The 22,569-nt window shown below is 36.8% G+C and overlaps 2 protein-coding genes and 1 non-coding gene across 3 annotated transcripts; 1 reads left to right on the top strand and 2 right to left on the bottom strand.

The window, feature by feature from the left end:
• Nucleotides 1-10,921: 10,921 nt before the first annotated feature.
• Nucleotides 10,922-11,890, top strand: LOC116589934 (olfactory receptor 11H6-like). Its single transcript, XM_032341670.1, has one exon. It carries the CDS (start codon nucleotides 10,922-10,924, stop codon nucleotides 11,888-11,890), a length of 969 nt encoding a protein of 322 aa, XP_032197561.1.
• Nucleotides 11,891-13,830: 1,940 nt separating this feature from the next.
• Nucleotides 13,831-22,094, bottom strand: LOC116590088 (olfactory receptor 11G2-like). Its single transcript, XM_032341752.1, has 2 exons — nucleotides 21,163-22,094; nucleotides 13,831-13,861 (listed from the first exon to the last, which is right to left on the bottom strand). The coding sequence occupies exons 1-2, from the start codon at nucleotides 22,092-22,094 to the stop codon at nucleotides 13,831-13,833; spliced, it is 963 nt and encodes a 320-aa protein (XP_032197643.1).
• Nucleotides 14,175-14,320, bottom strand: LOC116592065. Its single transcript, XR_004286287.1, has one exon. It is a non-coding gene; the product is annotated as a U4 spliceosomal RNA (small nuclear RNA).
• Nucleotides 22,095-22,569: the final 475 nt, after the last annotated feature.

Raw genomic sequence — 22,569 nt, 5'->3', positions numbered from 1 at the left:
AAATACCATCAACTTTTTTTCACAAAACTGGAACAAATAATCCTAAAATTTATATGGAACCAGGAAAGACCCCCAATAGCTAGAGGAATGTTGAAAAAGAAAACCAAAGCTGGTGGCATCAAAATTTCAGACTTGAAGCTCTATTACAAAGTGGTAATCATCAAGGCAGTATGGTACCGGCACCAAAACAGATACATAGAACAATGGAACAGAATAGAGAGCCCAAAAATTGACACTCAATTCTATGGTCAACTAATCTTCAAAAAAGCAGGAAAGAATGTCCAATGGAAAAAAGAGTTTCTTCAACAAACATTGTTGGGAAAATTGGACAGCCATATGCAGAAAAATCAAACTGGACCACTTCCTTATACCACACACAAAAATAGACTCAAAATGGATGAAAGACCTCAATGTGAGACAGGAATCCAGCAAAACCCTGAGGAAAACACAGGCAGCAACCTCTTCGACCTCAGCCACAGCACTTCTTTCTAGAAACATCACCAAAGACAAGAAGCAAGGGCAAAAATGAACTACTGGGACTTCATCAAGATCAAAATCTTTTGCACAGCAAAGAAAACAGTCAACAAAACCAAAAGACAACTCACAGAATGGGAGAAGATATTCACAAATGACATATCAGATAAAGGGCTAGTGTCCAAAATCTATAAGAACTTATCAAAATCAACACCCAAAGAACAAATAATCCAATCAAGAAATGGGCAGAAGACATAAACAGACATTTCTGCAAAGAACACATCCAAATGGCCAACAGACACATGAAAACGTGCTCCACATCACTCACCATCAGGGAAATACAAATCAAAACCACAATGAGATATTACCTCATACAATCAGAATGACTACAATTAACAAGTCAGGAAATGACAGGTGTTGGTGAGGTTGCAGAGAAAGGGGAACCCTCCTACACGATTGGTGGAAATGCAGGCTGGTGCAGTCACTCTGGAAAACAGTATGGAGGTTCCTCAAAAAGTGGAAAATAGAGCTACCCTAAAACCCAGCAATTTCACTACTAGGTATTTAGTCCAAAGATACAAATGTAGTGATCTGATGGGGCACATGCACCCCACTGTTTATAACAGCAATGTCCACAATAGCCAAACTATGGAAGGAACATAGATATCCATCAGCAAATGAATGGATAAAGAAGATGTGGTGTAAATATATATATACACAATGGAATTCTATGCAGCCATCAAAAAATGAAATCTTGCCTTTTGCAACAATGTGGATGGAACTAGAGGGTATTACGCTAAGTGAAATAAGTCAGAGAAAGACAATTATCATATGATCTCACTGATATGTAGAATTTGAGAAACAAGGCAGAAGATCATGGAGGAAGAGAGGAAAAAATGAAATGGGACAAAACCAGAGAGGGAGAAAGACCATAAGAGATTCTTAATCAGAAACAAACTGAGGGTTGCTGGAGTGGAGGGAAATGGGAGGGATGGGGTAGCTAAGAGATGGACTTTGGGGAAGGTATGTGGTATGGTGGGTACTGTGAATTGTGTAAGACTGATGAATCACAGACCTCTACCTCTGAAACAAATAATACATTATATATTAATAAAATTTTTTTAAATTGTAATAAATAAATAAAAGACAAAATGATTCTCCCTCTCTTCCCCCCGTCAAAGAAGTCCTATATTTAAATAAAGTAAGTAATAGGTTATGCCAAATTAAGCATATTCATGAAGGTTTCAATAACATCATAAACATTATGAATCATCAAAATAAATATTTTAGGATGGAACTTTATTCAATTTTAACAGGATAACTTCCTTTTCCCCAAAATCACCTTATTGAAACTATTCCAGTGAATATGTTTTGGGAATAGTCACCTTATCTATTATACACAACAACCCTCTGGAGTTGTTACTATCTGTGCCCTATTTTTTAAAAAATTGGAAAACTGCAAATTGAAAGATATATCATGCTCATGGATAAGAATTAATATTGTTAAAATATCCATACTATCCAAAGAAACCTACAAATTCAGTGCAATTCCTATCAAAATATTAACATATTTTTCACAAAACAAGAACAAACAATCCTAAGATTTGTATGGAATCACAAAGGACTTGAATAGCCAAGCAATCTTGAAAAAGAACAAAGTTGGTGGTTTCCCAATCCCAGATTTCAAAATATACTACAAAGCCATAGCAATCAAAACAGTATAATATTGGCACAAAAACTGACACCTGGATGAATGGAACAAAATAAAGAGTCAAGAAATAAAGCTCATACTTATGTGGTCAATTAATCTATGACAAAGAAGGCATGAATATACAGTGAGAAAAAGATTTTTTAATAAATGGTACTGGACAGCTACATGCAAAAGAATGAAACTGGACCACATCTTACACCATACACAAAATAAAGTAAAATTTGATTAAAGACCTAAACGTGCAATCAAAACCATAAAACTCCTAAAAGAAAACATAGGCAGTAATTTCTTGGATATCAGCCTTAGCAACATATTTAAGGATGTATCTCCTTATGCAAGGGAAACAAAAGCAAAAATAAACTATTATACCGGACCAAAATAAAAAAACTCATGGACTTCAAAGGAAACCATCAGAAAAGCAAAAAGGCAACCTACTCAATTGAAGAAGATACTTGCAAATGATTGTTCAATAAAGAGTTAACATCCAAAATATATAAAGAATTTATACAACCCAACACCCAAAATCCAATTTAGAAATGGACATAACACCTGAGTAGACATTTTTCCAAAGAAGACATACAGATGGGCAATAGACACATGAAAAGACGCTCAACATCACTCATCATTAGGGAAATGCAAATCAAAACCAGAATCAGATTTCATCTCATACTGTCAGAGTGGCTAAAATAAAAAACAGAAGAAATAACAAGTGTTGGTAAGGATATGGAGCAATGAACCCTCATATGTTGTTGGTAAGAATGTAAATTAGCATAGGCACTGTAAAAAATAGTGTGTTATTTCCTCAGAAAATTAATAAGAGAAATACCATATGATCCAATAATTCTACTACTGGGTATTTACTCAAAGATAATGAAAATACTAATTCAAAAAGATACATCTACCCCTATGTTTACTGCATCATTATTTATAATGGCAAAGATATGGAAGCAACTTAAGTGTCTGTCGATAGACAAATGGATAAGGAAGATGTGGTACATATAAACAATGGAGTATTATGCAGCCATAAAAAAGAGTGAAAGCGTACCATTTCTGACAATGTGGATAGGCCTAGAGAATATAATGCTAACCAAAATAACTCAGAATGAAAAAGACAAATACTATATGATTTCATTTATACATGGAATTTTTTTAAACGAATAAGCAAAAAAAAACCACAAAAAAGCAGAATAAAACCTATAAATACAGGAAACAAAACTGATGGTTTTCAGAGTGGGGTAGGAAGATGGGAAAAATGGGTGAAGGGGAGTGGGAGGTACAGGCTTCCAGTTTTGGAATGAATAAGTCATGGGAATAAAAAGCACAGCATAAGAAATATAGTCAATGATATTTTCATAGCATTGCCCAGTGACAGATGGTAGCTACATTTCTGGTGAGGATAGCATAATATATAAGTTATCGAATCACTATGTAGTACAGCTGAAACTAATGTAATGTGTGTCAGCTACACTCAAATTTAAAAAGAGAAAACAAACAAACAGAAAAACCCACAAATTCAATTAGGAAATAACCAAGTATGCATATTTGGCCACTTCTCTCTCTTTCACCTAAATTCCACAGGGGACATAGCAACCCTTGGAGCTTTTATATACAGCCTCTGGAAGGCTGTACAAAGATGGGAACCTAAATATTCTGGGCTGTACTGACTAAAGCAAAGCCTGGCTCTAGAGCCCTTGGGGCTTACCTGCCATTGCTTCAGCAACATCTCACTGGACAAAAAGAGGGCCCAAGAAGATGAGACTTACCCCAGGTGCACCACTTCTTGCCAATGCCTTTCAGTCCCAAAACTGGTTGCTTCCCAGAGTTTGAATCCAAATACATCATCAAGACCTGGTTTCCCTTGGGTACTCCTACCTTAAGCAATGACTTCCAGGCCCAAAAAATATTTCCTCTTCAGTAGAAAATGTCTTGTTTGGCTTCATCTTAACTTTATCCTGGGATATCCAAACTGGCATTAAAGCTTGGAGATATTCAAACCCAGAGCTTTACTGTATGAGCTCAACTACATACTGACAGGTTGAATAAGACAAATGAGTCAATGAGCTCACTGGCAATATCACAGAGCCTCCATTGCTATGGCACCTACTCCAAGAAGAAAACACAGAGGAATGGAATCAGAAAGTGGAAAGAAAGGAGAGAAAAACATAATAATCATAATCATATTGAAGAGTGATAGAAAAACATACAGGTTCAATCTTACATTTGAGGAATTTATCTGAAACTAAAAATCTAGAAAATTTCAGTTTGGGGGACACCTGGGTAGTTCAGTTGGTTAAGCACCTGCCTTCAGCTCAGGTCATCATCCCAGGGTCCAGGGTCCAGGTCCCACATCAAGCTCTCTGCTCAATGAGGAGCCTGCATCTCCTTCTTCCCCCTTTTGATCGTACTCTCTCTCTCACTATCTCTCTCAAATAGATATACAAAATCTTTTTAAAAAGAAAAATTTCGATTTCTTTCAGAATGGCAGTCTCCACTGGGGGAGGTTACATGTCAGAGAAGACTAGTTTCTAAGGTACTTCTGAAATTAAAGAAGGAAAGAGCTGATTTGGAAGGTCACATACTAATGGGATACAACATAAATATTATCATCAAAATATTTCTAAAAGATTATACCAAAAATTACATGCTGTATTATTCCATTCCATCCATGAAATAACAAGATTCTAGAAATGGAGAAGAGCTTAGTGATTGCCCAGGGGTTAAGGAGACGGAGCCAGAGGGAAGTAAGTGCGGCCATGCAAGGAAAACACCAAGGATCCTTGTAGTGATGGAAATGTTTTGTATCCTGCCTGTTATCGACATCAATATCTTCTCTGTGACCTAATACCATAGTTTTGTAAGATGTTACTATTGGGGGAAATGGCATAAAAGGTACATGGATCTCTCTGTGTTATCTCTTAAAACTTCATGTGAGTTTACAATTATCTCCAAATTTTAAAAAAAAACAGATTAATACAGGGGGTGAAAAGAGGCAAACCATAAAACAGACTCTTAACTATAGAGAACACACTGACAGTTGCTGTAGGTGAGCAGGGGCATGGGTTAAATGGGTGATGGGAATTCAGGAGGCCACTAGTGACAAGCACTGGGTGTTTTCTGTAAGTGATGAATCAATAAATTCTATTCCTGAAGCTAATATTACACCATATGTTAACTAACTAGAATTTAAATGAATACTTGAAAAAAGGGGGGGGGGGGATTTTCAGATCAGTATACAGGTATAATGAAGTGATCGTGGGTCAGGCTGGCCTCTTGTGTAGGTCAAATATTTCTCTCCTCTTGTTCTTCCTTCATCTCTTTGTTCTTTAATAAATACTTATTGCACACACACAAAAGTAGTAACAAAATAAATGAAAAATAAATACTGTACCAAAGAGTTTAGGCATTTGTCATCAAAGTGACACTCAACAGAAGATTTTCAAAAGCCAGGTCACTGAGGGAGGAGGTTAGAAAGGAGTCTCCATGTGCAATATGAACGCTTGAGTGGGTTGAAGACTTCCAGATACACAGTGGTACTTCCAAAATGTAAAAATTAGAGTATCCTTAAGTTAGTACTAGGAGATGAAAAAGGAAGTAAGGCCAGCAATTAATGCTACTCAGAAATATTTGCCCCAGGTTACTTTCTGCAGGGACCATTGAATACTGAACAGAGTTGAGTAGGCTGTCTCCACTCTTGCTGCCTTTCTCAGCTTGGATTACAGACATTCTGGCCAGTTTATGCCACTTTATACTAGTGTGCTAAAATGACTAAAACTTGGAGAAGAGAGAAGTTGCCTAACAAGCTACATAGGGTCTAACAGAAGAAGGTGACATCTGAAACTGGCCTGATGCCCACCTTCCTATGACCATGCCTAGGAAGTCAAAGGTACCTCATTGTCAGTGTAGGACTACCATGTGTCTGCTAAAGCAGCAAAGAATAAAAGGATATAAAGTGTCCCCCTTGCACATGGTTCCTTGCTGAAATTTTGCCAAAGTAGCTCATCACCCTGAAAGCTCTTTGCAGGCAATGACTGTTTTAAATAAATCTTTGTTCACAATGGGCACTCATTTTTTTTATGTATTTATTTTCAGCATAACAGTATTCATTATTTTTGTACCACACCCAGTGCTCTATGCAATCTGTGCCCTCTATAATACCCACCACCTGGTACCCCAACCTCCCACCACTTCAAACCCCTCAGATTGTTTTTCAGAGTCCATAGTCTCTCATGGTTCATCTCCCCTTCCAATTTCCCCCAACTCCCTTCTCCTCTCTAACTCCCCATGTCCTCCATGCTATTTGTTATGCTCCACAAATAAGTGAAACCATATGATAATTCACTCATTTTTCAATGAGATTCACTGTACCAAGATAAACAAGTTAAACTATAGACAGCAGCTTCTGAATAACCTGTTCAAGTTAGTATTTGAAGTAAAATATTTTGAAGTAAAACTATTTTTAAAAGAAAAGAAGCAAAAAATAAAAATTAAAAAAGAAGCAAAAGACATTTATTTTGGAGAGAGAGCACGTGCATTCATGTGAACAAGTGGGGGGAAGGGCAGAGGGAGAAAATCTTCAAGCAGACCCCCTGCTGAGCACAGAGCCTGATGATCCCACCATGTATGAGATCATGACCTGAGCAGAAACCGAGAGTCGGACACTTAACTGACTGAGCCACCCAGGTGCCCCAATTATAATAATGTTAATAGTTTTCCAGGGCGCCTAAAATGCATAACAATGACTAAGAAAGAGTAATAGTTTAAAGCTATAGGCAGATAAATATAATTTTTTTACTACAGGCATCTTATTTGTGGAAAAGGAATAAACCAAGCTGAATTACAGCCAAATATAAACTCTTACTCTCTGTGAGTTTCTGTTTAATCATTTTAACTGGTAAGACTGTCTTCAAAAGAATTTTATGAGTACTTATGTTAGATAATGCATGTAAAATCTGTTGACACGGTAATCAGCACATAGCAGGTACTAAAAACTATCATCTAGGTATGGACTAAAGCTAGATAGAATGTTTATATCCATTATAACAGGAGGAAGATAAGTTTAAAACCTAAAGAGATGTAGAATCCTTGGTGTTGAAGCCATAAGAGGAAGCTCTGAATGTTAAGTGAAGCTCCAGATTTTCCTACTCTCAAAACCTGAAAGCCACTGGATGGTTCCAGTGGGCATCAGTTCCTATGGCCATGAGGTTGCAGGGGGAGTAGAGATCAATTTTAACAGCACCACACTCAGTGATAATGATGGGCAGGGAAGTTTCTTCTAGTGGATGACTGAGGAGATACTCGGGATTGGGGGATTTGGTAAAGTGAACTTAAATGTCATTTGAAGAAGCACAAATAAGGGAAAGGGAGTTCCAGGGGCATTGGGACAACTGGTGAGGTCCACTATGAGGCTGGTTTTTAAAACCCAGAACCAGTCTGGAAGTGTCAGGTGAGCAGCAAACCAGAAGGGCCATTATTCGGTGACAGTCTCACTAACAGATTTAGGGAGGCCCTTCCACCTTGAGCTCATCACTGGAGGTAGCACACACTTGGGGATTGATTGATGCACTGTGATTGTCCCTGCTCCTCCTGAGGGGAGGCCTCCAGGGACAGTATGTGGCCAGAAAGAGATGCATAATAAAATGAAAGGAGAGTTTCCTGATAGTCTACTCCTTTTTGTGTAACAGCTGAAGACAATCTTTTGTGAGTCTCAAACTGTGATAGCGTAGCACCAGGAATCCAAAATCCTGCACACCTCAGCCCTCTAAGAGGGTACAAGTGTGAATCCCTCGACTCCTACAGAAAAAAAAAAAAACTGTAATATTACTACAGAAAAAAAGGCTGTGAACTTTTTTTATTTTTATCTATAAATATATTTTATATTTTAGAGAAAGTATATAAAATAATACATAATTTTTTTACAAAGCCTTCATTCTTCCCTGCAGGGCATCTCAAATGTCTATTCAGATTATATGTGTTTAAAAATCTCATCAGGAAAAACTGAGTTACCACTTCAGTTTCATACAATCATCCAGAGAAAAAGATGACAGAAGGCAGAGGGCTTCATATCACTTCAGAGGAGATAAAGTATTTGTAAGTAGTGGATATTTATTTTCATTAAGCATAATTAATATTTAAGAACACCTATTTGCAATGAAAGGAAAAACCAACAGGTAGTCCCAGATAGACGCTACAATGACCCAAGGCAGGGAGAGAGGGACTTAGAACAATGAGGCAGGAATAGAGGGATTCTCAAAAACGAAGTCTGCTCCTGAACTGAGAAAAAATGAAAGGCACTCGCAATAGAGAGTTTATTACAGATAAGAATTGTAAAGAAAACCTTTCTTTTTCTGGACATTTTCTTTCCTCTTCCTTTAAACTTTGATTAACAACTACTCATTTAACAACCACCCTCAATACATCCAAGTCTTCTTCTCAAGGGCTCCTTATTCTTTCCTTCATTGTGAGGTGAGTTTACACTGATTCTAACCAAGAATGAAAGGAATATTTCTCATTCAAATAAAACCACCCAAAAACACACCTTCCTCCCACTCTTGTTCTTATGATGTTTCTTTGCCCTGTTTACATGTAGTATTACCCACCATTGTCAGTTTCACTGTTAAGTAAAATTACAGTCACACTAAAGGATGTGGGGCACATACTATATACTTCAGTTAAATTTCAAATACAGAAAATTTAGGTTGTCTAGTTCTGGGTTAAAGCACCATACCATCCCTTACAATCACTGAATTTCCAGCCCACCGCCTCTTTCAGTGAGCCCACAATCTCGGAATTATGTTTTATGGTTTTTCCCATTTCAGTTCACCTGTCCGTTTGTATGCCGTGTTTGCTCTCTGAAGACACATTAATCTTAACATATTTGGTCTCCTTTTGGTATTTAGTAGAAAATTCTGTCCTGGAAGATACCTGCCTCATCATCTTAGCTGACATGCCTGATATAAACTATATAGAGAGGCGATGAGAAATATATAAATAATCTATGGTGTATGGTCTATGGTATATGGCCTCAATTCTTAATGCACACTTCGTGAGGTTAATCTTCTACGTACACAAGTGTAAATTTGATATAAGCAAGTTGTATGTTGCATGCAAAACAAATTGTATCAAAAACAATAAGGAAACACAGCTAATATGTAGGTAGAAGACAACCATGTAGAAAAAAAGTTTAGGTTTTAGAATCAACATACTCAGAGGGACAATGAAATTCAATGCTACATTTAGAAATGTGGAAGTACTTGTTTGTTTTAAGGCTCCAGAACTGGAGAGAGCAGAATTTAATGAGATAATGAACATTAAGTGACTCTCACAATAAGTATTTAATGCAGGACAGTGGTTGTTGTTAACACTTACAATTTTACAAATCAAATGTGTTTTTAAAAGTGTCCAAAAGTGGGTTCATATCATAAATGCTAAGAATTAGGACATAGTGCAGGTCAAAGAGGAATGGAGGATTTAAGATAGTGATTTCCAGCTTTGGCTAGTAGCCTTATTAAAGTCCTTCTTTATTTTTTATAATAATGGGAATCTGGTTCAAAGGAGGGAAAGCTATAATACATGCACAATATTATTCTGCAGCCATCTGAGAAAAATGGGGTCCACAGTAACAAAGTTTATGGGAAAAGGTCTGAACTAATATCCAAACACCTAAGTTTTAGATGTATTTCTTCCACAAAGTCCGCATGACCTTGGATTAGTCTAACTTCTCTGGTTTCAGTTTCTGTGATGTGAGGAAATTAACTTGATAATCTCTGAGATCCCTTCTGACACTAACATTCTACATGAGTGTATTTCTCTCACAGTTTTAGAATTAAATATATGCTTTTGTTCCTTTTTATTATCTTTTTAATAAGACAATTCATCACCATGTAGTAACAAGATGATGAGACATCAGAATTGAGAAATTGGTGTTCCTCCATCTACCTCTGGCTCTTTTTCTATTTGAAAACCAGGATCTCCTAATAAAGGAGTAAACCTAACTTGGGTCCTTTTGGTATCAAATTAGCTGTTGCTCATCAAGTAAAAGTTAAAAACAGATATAAAAAGCAAATAGGTATGTTAACTAACTGGAATTAAAATAAAAACTTTTTTAAAAAGGCAAATAGGTCCTTGCTAGCATGGAGTTTGGGGGGAGTGTCTTCAGCACCCTGTTTCAGTCAACAGAGTTATTCAGCACAGATCTTCTGACAATATTATGTTACTGAGAACATAGTAAGATGCTCTTTTTCTACTGATCTAGTTCAATTTCAGGTTATATTTAATCTTTGATTTTTCTTAAAATTTTCCAAAATACTATACAAAATTTTCTTTTCAGCAAGAAGAAATCAGATATATAAATATGAGTGTGTATATTATGAAACTACATACCAAAAAAGAATTAGTTTAAATGCAAATGGAGAAAACTAGTTTGGACTCAATGTTACATGATGCCAGTAAAATTTATACTGTGAAAATGAAGACTGAGGTGGGGGTGGTGGCTATGGGAGCATACCAGGTTCTCCAAGAACCCTGATTTCGCTGGGCTAAGCCAGATCCTGAGAAGGGAATTAATGAATTCAGAACCACATATAGCCTGTCCGCATATAGCCTGTAACATATTTGTGAAAACAAAAGTGCATTAAAGGAGTATATAGAAGTCAGAAGAAATAAAAAATAGCTTTTAAAGAGAAAGAAAATGACTAATATAATGATCCTTATTGCTCATTCCCTTCATAGATTAGGAGAATGAGTATCTCAGAAGCCAACAATATCTCTGGGTCTGTGACTGAGTTCATTCTCCTGGGCTTTCCATGCCGCAGAGAGATCCAGATCCTCCTCTTTGTCATCTTCTCCCTCATCTATCTTCTGACTCTCATGGGGAACACATCCATCATCTGTGCCGTGTGGTCAAGCCGGAAACTCCACACACCCATGTACATTCTCCTGGCCAACTTCTCTTTCCTGGAGATCTGCTATGTCAGTTCTGATGTGCCCAAAATGTTGGCCAACATCATCTCCCAGACCAAGAGCATCTCCTATGCTGGCTGCCTGCTCCAGTTCTACTTCTTCTTCTCCATGTGTGCTGCTGAGGGCTACTTTCTGTCTGCAATGTCCTTTGATCGGTTCCTTGCTATCTGTCGACCTCTACATTACCCCACCATCATGACTTACCATCTATGTGCCCGATTAGTGGTTTCTTGCTGGGTAGGTGGATTTCTATCCATACTGATACCTGCTATTCTTATGTCCCGGGTGCCCTTCTGTGGCCCTAACATCATTGACCATTTTTTCTGTGATCTGGGACCACTACTGGCTCTGTCCTGTGCTCCAGTTCCCAAAACTACTCTAACCTGTGCTACTGTAAGCTCTCTTATTATATTCATCACCTTCCTCTACATCCTAGGGTCCTATACCTTAGTTTTGCGTGCTGTCCTTCGGGTCCCAGCTGGCTCAGGTAGGAACAAAGCTTTTTCTACATGTGCCTCACATTTCTTGGTGGTTTCCCTGTTCTATGGCTCAGTCATGGTGATGTATGTGAGTCCAGGCTCCAGGAGCCACCCTGGGACACAGAAATTTGTGACCTTGTTTTACTGCATGGCAACCCCATTCTTTAATCCTCTGATTTACAGCCTTCGGAACAAAGATATGAAAGATGCACTCAAGAAAGTCCTAAGAGCACCATCAAAAGAAATTTCTAAAAATACAGAGAAATGATATAAATTTTTTTATCATTCTCTCAAGAATACCAAATTTCTCTTACTGGGGGAAAAATACTTCTGGGCATATCTGAGTGTTTGATTCCTTACTCTTATGAAAGTGAGATTTGTTACACATAAAGAAACCTCATCTTGTCTCAAAAGCAAATACCCACAGTCTTAAAGGTCTCTTGTGGAAAGTTCTGTACAGTTTTCATTCATCAATGTGTCATTTCTCTATTTTGGTCATTTTTCGAAGTCTGAGAGCAAATGTAATCAAGTTGATTTGTATGAAGCTACGACTTGTATCTTGGCTTTTACCCTACTACTATTTTTTGATTCAAAGTTATCACTATTTTTTCCTTTCCAATTACTCTATAATGAAACATAGCATCTACTCATTGCACTAACAAAAATTCTATTGCTTCATTTATAACATCAAGGACCCAGTATCTGTCACTGAAACAGTAGTGTTTTTTGATCTGTGTTTTATTACCTAGCATTGGTAAAGTGTCCGGGGTGTGCAGCAAATGAAAATGGGAAATGATATAGTTGCTTCTTACAGGAAATTCTTAGTCCAATTTTGAAGAGAATACATATTCACATATGCCAAATCATTAAGTATTCTTTACCCAGACCTGGGTTTCAGCACCTTCTAAGCGCTGAGTAGAGGAACATTTACTTTTACAGAAAATAGGCATCAGAAACCAGGGAACAGACTGTCAAAGTATAAGATACTTACAGGCAACCAGCACTTAACACAAAATTTTTGACTTGGCCTTATCATCTGCCTCTACTGGGAAATATTCATATTTTAGACCAGAGCACCAAATTTCCTTTTTGGGGGAAGGGGTGGTTTTTGAAGCTGTCTCCATATGTTGGGAAAAAAGCTAACAATTTGACTGACAATGTCCAACCCAGACCAGAACTGATTTAGTTTTCCACGTAAAAATAGATATCTTAAAGTCTTCCTCCAAGTTATTTTGACTTTGGGATATTTTCTGTAATAGAATATGCCAAATGACAAAGTTTCCTAGACCACTGCAGGAAAATTCACGACAACCTACAATACCAAAGAGTTAGTTTCTCCTTGTCCTTGGCAAATTACTGGGACTGCACCTACCAGAGGTAGTAGGTACTACTCTTATTTAATTATAACAGGGTTCTTACTTGTGTACAATAGAAGTTGACTCTGGCTGATTAAGCATGGCAATGAAAAAAAAATTGTTGATGGGATATCAGGAATTTCACAGAATCAACCAAAGCTGAAAAACTAGAGTTAAGGCTCAGCTTCAAAGACCAATGTACAAATTATTCTGCAGAACTGGTCAGATGAAAAATCACCATCACAAGAGCCATCCTGCTGCCATGGGTCAGCAGATGTCACACTTTCAACCACTGCCAATTCTGTGCTAGGAGCTTGTCTTTCCTGAAATAACTGTATATGTGCTTCATTGCTATCTTTAATGTCAATATTTCAACACTGCTGCCCCCAATCCCATTCTGCTCCTTACATCCCTAGCCCCTAAATCAAAATCTGGCATAGCTGTATCTGCTTGGTGGAACCAAGAATACATCATGTGCTGTAGCTACAGGACAGGCTGGAAGAGCTAATACAGAGCAATAAAAAAATCCAATTATGCAAAGATAAGCTCCAAGTCTGGTAATATTGTGATTCTCCCAGCCATAAAAAACGATTGAGATACTAGGCAGACAAAACAAAAGAAAATACCCACTCTAACAACCCATTTGTTTTGACTCCCCATGATATCCCTGGGCCCTCTTCCCTCTAGAAGTTACACAAGGTAGGACTTAACTAAATGATCCATACATAATAGCAGTGAAGTAGATGCAGGATGAGAAAAGGGAAGTAAACTTCTCTATGGGTAGCTGAGGGCTTATCTATCTCATGATGAATGCTGGTAGAACATACTCTGGTTCTGATAAGTTATTGCTGCATTATCTGTGACTCTGAGAAACAGAAGTACAACTAAAGGGAAAAAAATCATCCACTCTCTAAAAAAGACTCCAGATGCAGTGAAATTTAATGCTGCCCACTCACCTTTCTTAGAACTGGTGAAGAGTGGAAAAGGAAGATTCTTCACTTATTCTTTTACTTTGAGTCAGAATTTTTTTTCCCCTGGGGGTATGTGGACCATAATTAACCAAATAAATGAGATTTCTATACCTAGGTCTTCATAGTGTCTGAAAAAGATATTCATATTTCAAAATAAAATATTTAAAATATTTTTTTGGTCTAAATGTTATATACACAGAATTTTCAATAACCAGGGCTTGCTTAGCTACATTGAGATGAATAATAGTCTCCTTTCTCTATATTCTTTTTAAATACACAAGTAATATATTTTACAATGAATAAATTTTCAATTAGCAATAATCGCGCCTTGGATAAACCTCATTGGCTACGATACTGCCACTGCGCAAAGCTTGACCAAATGGTACAAAATAATGAAAATCCTCATATCTCCGTACTTCCACACGTTTGTCTCTTTAGCAGTGTCTTCAGTTTGGTGGGTGTACTTCTAGACCTTTCTTCAGTGTGTTTATATATAAAAACATAAATTCTGGACTTTCAATGGCTATGTAGATAGGATTATACTTGAAAATTGCTCTATGACTGACTGACCCTCACAATCACCACCCCCCACTCTCATCTAAAAAGCAACATCTGAGAAGGAAATTTCATCTAGCTTCTGAAGGAACTTCTGACTGTTGGTCTGGAACACATTAGGACAATGAAGCTGAAGATACAATTCTTCAGGAAATACCCATCCTAGGACGTAGTTCATAATGTGTGAGAGCACTACTTCCACGACATAGATGACTCAGGATGTTCTTCTGCTACCAAATCAGGATTAAAACAAGGAAAACCTGTGAACATCAGGGTGCATATGCCCCTTTGAATCTGTATTTTGGTATCCTTTGGATAAATACCTAGTAGCACAATGCTGGATTGTAGGGTAGTTCTATTTTTAACTATTTGAGGAAACTCCATACTGTTTTCCAGGGTGGCTGCAACAACTGGTCACATTTCAAGTGATCAGTAGCCACATATGAGTCATGGCTATTGTGTTGGATAGTGCAGGTAGAGTTAGAGAAGTCTGAGGACTAAATACAGAACTTAAAAATGTTGAGGTTAAAGAAATAACTGAAATGCCTTTATTTTTTCAGAATATAGTTTCTTTGCCTAGAGGGGATAAGTATTATTATTCAAACTTATTTGTACCAAGGAATCACTAAATTCTACTCCTAAAACCAATATTACACTATATATTAACTGACTAGAATTGAAATAAGAATTTGAAGAAAGAAATGTAACCAGTTCTGAGAAGTGCAATAAGTGTAAATATACATATTGATTTTGAAGACTTAGTATAATGAAAAAAAGATGTAGGTATCTCATTAAGAATGTTTATGTTTAGTACATGTTGAAATGATACTATTTTGGATCAACTGAGCAAAATAAAATATATTACTAAAAGTAATTTCACCTATTTCTTTTCACCATTATTAATGTGGCTACTAGAATATTAACATTAAATATGGCTCACATTTGTTGCTCACATTATATCTTATTAGATTACACTGATTAGACTGATCTCAAATAATCTCATAGCTTTAAATACCATTAATATGTTGATAATTCTCGGGTTTTTATCTCCACTCCCAACCTCATCTCAAACCTCCAGAATTGCATATCCAATGGCCTACCTGAACCTCCTCTTGGATGCTTATTCATCAATTTTTAAGTGTATATTCTTATCTTTTATTTCAATGGACCAATATCGGTGCTTGTCTTGACACAAGATGAGAAATTCTGGCTAATGTGTACAGTTCAAATGCAGGTTAGTCTCATTCTGCTATGGGACAATAAAGTAAATTCCCCTGGTATATTTAATAACTACATATATACATTTTTATATTTTAATTCCTTCTAGGTTTTCATATGGAAATAACTGCCTTCACTGAAAACTTTGGTATTACTAAGGAAATCTAACATTGTCTACGAGATCAATTTAAATATGGGACACATAATTTAAAAATTACAAGAGAGATTTCCATCTTTTAACAAAAAAGGCAGTGGAGAGTAATTAATGTTAACTCTTCTTTGAGATAAGTTATAAGAACTGTCATTTCTACCTTCTTCTTAATGGCAATAAAGGTCATTTGTGTTCCAAGGACATATTTTTCAGGATTATAAAACTACTACACTGGCTTTTTCTGCCCCCAGGTAATGTCTTTCTTCTTATCACATCCATGTAAGAGAATTGTGCGGTCTGACATATCTTCAATTCAGATTCAGATCAGTCTTGAGCCTGTCAAACTTTTCAATGGTATATCTCCAGGTATACTTTTGAACCAAAATCTTCTTGCCTTTCTTAATGCAACTATTTTAATTTAGTTCTCTAATTATGCTTATTAAAATTTCCTACCCTCAAATGTCTAGTTTCTTAGCTCACCTAAAATATGAAAGAGCCAAAACAGAACCGCTTTACTTTCTTTAGGGTTCATCTCAAAATTCAGATTAAAAGAAGCCTTCCCAGACTATACTATTTAAAAAGAGCACCTCCTCCCCCACCCCCATTCCCATTATTATCTGTTCCCTTCACCTGCTTATTTTTCTTCAAAGTACTTAGCACCATCAGAACTGTATTCTATTCTAGGGGCACCTGGCTGGCTCAGTCAGTGGAGCATGTGACTCTTGGTCATGAGTTTGAGACCCACGTTGGGTGCAAAGATTACTGAAATAAATTAATTAAAAGAAAAAATTGTATTTTATATATTTCTTGCTTTATATCTTTATTTCTGGCTCCTCTTACTAGAATACTAGCTTTATGAGAGCTAGATATCATTACTATACTCTCAATGCCCAGAGAAATGCCTATCACAGAGGAGGAACTCAATAAACATTTGTTGAGTGGACTTGTTAATGAAATAAATAATTATTTGAGTTCCTACTACAGAAGAAGCCATTCTGGAACAGTGAAAAGGTAGTATAACTTCTATTCTCTGCCTTCAAGAAACTTACAGTATAACTGGTAGGAAACTAAAAAAATAAATAACACAAATGATGCCAGAACCGATATTTAAAAGGCAGTCTGATTATAAATAAATATCTGGCAAACCTCAAAAATGCTATGAATTTAGAAAATAATATTATGATGAGCTATTCTGGGCAAGAAAATTTTCAAGGGCAGCATGACTGGTGCCTAAAAATAAGCAAGATATTAGTAAAACAATTTTAAGCTCAGACTATAAAAATAAAATTGTACTACGTTAATTATGGAAAGTGAGTCAACAGGAATAATGGAACATATATTTAATAAGGTTCCAGTTTGAAGACAAGTAGAGAGAAACCTTGAATTACATACAAACTAAAGAATTTGAACATGACAAATCACATGCAATTTTGCTAGCATAATCTTGTCTAACTCCTGATCCTTTCTCTCTAGGGTGGCACCTCGCATGGGTGGCTGCTCAAATCACAGTCTTCAGACTTTTCAGAAGTCCTTTCACATTGGTATTGTTCCTTTCTTTGGTGCCACTTGGTTTTTGTCTCTTGTTCTCAAGTGTCTTGTCTTCTCTAAGTCACCATGCATTAAGATCATTATAACAGGATAAAGATTTGCCACTCTTTTTAAAGCCATCTCTTATTTCTATTTCTGTTTTCTGTGCATTCCACAGATCTGACGGCTCTTTATTCCACTAGTTTTCTTGGGTTCTTTTTTCATTTTCTTGTCCTGTTTTCATGGCCAGCTTTTCTTTTTGGTGACCTATGCTAATGGCTGCTTTTAGGTGTTCTTAAACTACTAAGACAATGGTTTTTCAAGCTTTTTTGACCACAACCCTCAGAAATAAATTCATCTGATGCTGTGCCCTGTACACACATTCATATACAACTGAAACAGAAATATTTCAGTTAATACCACCCTTATCACAAATAACACATTTCTATCCTATCCTATTCATTTCATTTCTAGGAACATATTTCATGAAGGCTCAAAATGAATGACTGGTGTGGTGATTCATTGCTTCTAAATAGGCTGAGAGTATCTGTGGTCTCTGTGATTCAACTGACTCCTTTCTAATCAATAGACTAAAAATTATTATTTACATATTTCTTTTTTTCCAATACCCACCACCTGGTTCCCCAAACCTCCCACCCCCCACCCCTTCAAAACCCTCAGATTGTTTTTCAGAGTCCATAGACTCTCATAGTTGACCTCCCCTTCCAATTTCCCTCAACTCCCTTCTCCTCTCCATCTCCCCTTGTCATCCATGCTATTTGTTATGCTCCACAAATAAGGGGAACCATATGTTAATTGACTTTCTCTGCTTGACTTATTTCACTCAGCATAATCTCTTCCAGTCCTGTCCATGTTGCTACAAAAGTTGGGTATTCATATTTCTTGAAGGAAGATGGTTAAATTAGTTAGCAATGCCATTTGGAAGGCTGTGTTCACAGAAAACTAGGACTCAAAACAATTTTTCTCTTTAGTCTTTTCTCATCAAATGTTTTTTCCTCACCATTGAACTTATAAGGGCCCTTTTATGGTCAAATGTTTTTTGCTCAATATTATTATGACCATCACCAGAAAAGCTCATTGTTTTTCACATTTAGTTGTACCAATTGTTTACAAAAATATCACTAAATATAATCAACAAAAAATTGATTTCAAGTGCTTAGTCAACAAAGTTCTGTCTTACTTGCCTCCAGCCAGATTTATAAATGTAGTAGTTTCTGGAAAGTCTGAATGCTTTTCTTCCTTAGCTTTTTCATACTTGTTAAAGGTCAATGTTTTCAGTTGTTGAGTTTCATTAAGTCTAAGGTAATTAGAGAAACTCTCCAGATCCCTCTTATGGCAGGGACTGCTATTGCCCAGACAAATTGCATTCACCTTTTCCTTAGCACAAGAAACCTGATTTGTTCAGAGGAGCAATGAACCCTACGAACCCTCACTTCTTCAGCTTCCTTGCTGCTAGTTTGGTCATGTGTTCCGGTCAATGAGACACAAAATGGGGGTTTCTGAGGAGGCTTTTGCTTTCCTGGAACTCAAAATAGCAGTTTGAATTTCCTCCAACCTGGCATGGAGAATGCCTAGATGTTTAACATCCATCTTGTAACCACAAGTAACAAAAATGAGAATGAGGATCTATAAGCACAGATCCAACACAGAGTAGTATATAAATATAAATATGTATGTGTGTGTGTATACATATTTGTTTGAAACTTTGTTTTTTAGAGTAGTTGTTTTAGGTTCACAGTGATTTCTCATATGCCCCTTAAAACTCCACACATGCATTACTTCCCTCATTATCAACATCCCCCACCAGAGTGGTACATTTGTTACAATTAATGAATCTACTTTGACACATATGATCACCCAGAGTCCTTAGTTTACATTAGGGTTCACTCTTGGTGTTGTATATTCTATGAGTTTGAACAAATTTATAATGACATGTATCCACCAAACAAAACAAAACAACAAAAGATGTTAGGATTTATCCCCAAAATTTGTGTAAGCAGAGAGGAGATAAGTATGGGGACTGGTAGAAAGGAAGTTTACATTATGCATTTATAAGTATTGTGCTAGGACCTGGACAAAAATGTTCAGTGAAAATGACAAAGGATGACAGGGAAGATGCCACAGAATTTAATGACATTAGGATTGGGTATGAGAAGGTGAGGAATTATAAATGTTAGGATTTTAGGTTCAGGTTGTAGATCAGTAGAGCCATTGGTAAATAAGTACAAGGAGAGCTAATTTAAAAGGAGGTTATCAAATTTAGGATCAGACATTTGAATTTGAAACAGATTTTCATGAAAATATTTCCAGCAGGAAGCTGCAGATATTTGACTAAGACTGAAGTAAAGCCAGTATTGGTATTATCCAAGGAGAAAGTTTTAGCCCAAGGTTTCCGTATGAGGACAATATTGTAAGTTAAATGCCAAATCCAGAAAATAAGAAATTAGAGAATAAAAATTACCTCTGGGTAATAGTTATCCAGAATTTTACAGAGAACGATAAAAGTAAGTGAACCTTAGACCTGGATAGTAGTGGTAGTGATCTCACAAAGTCTATAGTTCTTTGGCTTACATGGAATATTAACTAACTTCCATGTGTCTGCATATGGAGGATTAGAACTACCTCCTAAAGTGAAAGCATTGGCAAAACATGAGAGTCATTCAAGTCAATACAACCTTACTAAGTGCCCAAGTTGTTGTCTAAAACTATACTTGGAATTATGGAATCTACCAAAGCAGTAATTTAAAATTATCCCTCATGCTGAAAGTTTTTTTTTAAATCTGGCTAAACTCTGGAAAATGATATGGAGGTTCCTCAAAAAGTTGAAAATAGAGCTACCCTATGACCCAGCAATTGCACTACTGGGTATTTACCCTAAAGATACAAATGTAATGATCTGAAGGGGCACATACACCTGAATGTTTATAGCAGCAATGTCCACAATAGCCTAACTATGGAAAGAACCCAGATGTCCAAAAACAGATAAATGGATAAAGAAGATATGGTATATGTATAAATAGAATATTATGCAGCCATCGAAGTAAATGAAATCTTATCATTTGCAATGATGTGGATGTAATTAGGGGGTATTATGCTGAGTGAAATAAGTCTATCAGGGAAAGACGATTATCATATGGTCTCTCTGATATGAGGAATTTCAGAGGCAGGGCGAGGGAGGTTGGAGGGTAGAGAAGGACAAAATGAAACAAGATGGGATCGGGAGAAATATGAAAGCCTGATGATTCACAGACCTGTACCCCTGGGGCAAATAATACATTGTATGTTAATAAGAAAAAAATCTGGTTAACTATGTGCGATTATCAGTTAATTACGCATATTTTTGCAACACATTCAACATTTGCTATGTTCTTTAAAAAAAAAAAAAAAACTAGGTCTGATGAAAGCAAAATTTTAAAATGTTGAAATACATCAAGTATGTAATGAAAACCAAAAGAGAAACTAGAAACTGAGTCATAGAGAAATACATGATCTTATTAAGTTGTATTTCAAAATAAAGTTTATCTAAGGTACAGACATATCTGGAATGCAACAGCAACAACTTCCTAAGATTTAAATCATGAGTGTGATGAATTTGTAAAAATCATCTTCCTAATATATCAAAATAAAAAGAAGGGAAAAAGCATAATCTCATTTGCTTTGTTATGTTCCATTCTCCTAAAACATTGGTAATACAGTATAGGAAATTCAACTTTTGAATCCTTTAGAGATTTCCCACAATAACAGATTCAGAATTTTCTTCAGTGCCTCCTTCATATCTTTGTTCCGGAAGTTGTAAATCAGGGGATTAAAGAATGGAGTTGCCAAAGCATAGAACAAGGTCACAAATTTCTGCATCCCAGCATAGTCACCAGAACCTGGACTAACATACATCACCATGACTGACCCATAAAACAGACACACCACAGCAAGGTGGGAGGCACAAGTAGAGAAAGCCTTATGCCTTCCTGAGCCTGGAGGTACCTGCAGCACCACACTCAGGACACAGAAGTAAGTGCCAAGGATACATAGGAAAGTGAGAAAGATGATGAGAGAGCTAATGATACCACAGATCAAAGTAATTCCAGATACTGAAGAACAGGACAATGCCAGCAAAGGGGCAAGATCACAAAGAAAATGGTCAATGGTGTTTGGACCACAGAACGGCACCTGAGATATTAGAGTCAAAGGAGTTAGTAACCAGAGAAAGCCCCCTGCCCAGCAGAAGACCACTAACCAAGCACACAGGCGGTGGGTCATTATGGTGGGATAATGCAAAGGTCTACAAATGGCAAGAAATCGATCAAAAGACATCACTGACAGAAATAAACCTTCAGCAGCACACATGGAGAAGAAGAAGTAGAACTGGAGCAGGCAGCCAGCATAGGAGATGCTCTTGGTCTGGGAGATGATGTTGGCCAACATTTTGGGCACATCAGAACTGACATAGCAGATCTCCAGGAAAGAGAAGTTGGCCAGGAGAATGTACATGGGTGTGTGGAGTTTCCGGCTTGACCACACGGCACAGATGATGGATGTGTTCCCCATGAGAGTCAGAAGATAGATGAGGGAGAAGATGACAAAGAGGAGGACCTGGATTTCTCTGCGACAGGGAAATCCTAAGAGGACGAACTCAGTCACAGACCCAGAGATATTAGTCGTCTCCAGGGTCCTCATTAGTCTGACCTGTAGAAGTGATAGAGACAGTAAAAACCACAGAAATATTTACAATATTTTGCTTCTTCCTGATAAAGTGATAAATGTTTATTTTCCTCAATTCAGGCTTGTGATATTACTATCCTTCCTTCAGAATCATGAGTTGTTTTTTCCTCTTCATATCTTTCCTCCCTTATTTACTCAGTAAACGTTTATTTTGCACATATTATTGTCAGGCACTCTTCTAGGAGACAGAAAAAAGATGATAAAAATGTAGAGTACCTGTTCTTTGGAGCTTATGTCAAATATATTTTGTTCAAAGTAACTTCAAACAACACATTCGTGGCCCCAAAATTTCTACATAAAGGGAATTTAGGAGCTTAAATCTGATTGGAAGAGAGCTAAGGAGATTTACCTCGGAACCTCATTTGCATAGAAAGGAATCTGTTTTTATTTAGATTGTATGCTTATTTGTGGCAACTTCATGGAGAGCTGA

Source organism: Mustela erminea, chromosome 5, assembly GCF_009829155.1.
Source record: "Mustela erminea isolate mMusErm1 chromosome 5, mMusErm1.Pri, whole genome shotgun sequence".
In the NCBI taxonomy this organism is placed as follows: domain Eukaryota; kingdom Metazoa; phylum Chordata; class Mammalia; order Carnivora; family Mustelidae; genus Mustela; species Mustela erminea.
This window is presented reverse-complemented; position numbering and strand designations above follow the sequence as displayed.

Bases quoted from the DNA above. Each gene is read 5' to 3' on its own strand.
- LOC116589934 (XM_032341670.1), top strand. From the start codon at position 10,922: ATGAGTATCTCAGAAGCCAACAATATCTCTGGGTCTGTGACTGAGTTC.
- LOC116590088 (XM_032341752.1), bottom strand. From the start codon at position 22,094: ATGAGGACCCTGGAGACGACTAATATCTCTGGGTCTGTGACTGAGTTC. The intron at 13,862-21,162 runs GTTATTGTGGGA...TTTTCCCTTTAG, and splicing joins CTGAAGAAAATTCTGAATCT to TTGTACTTCTGTTTCTCAGA.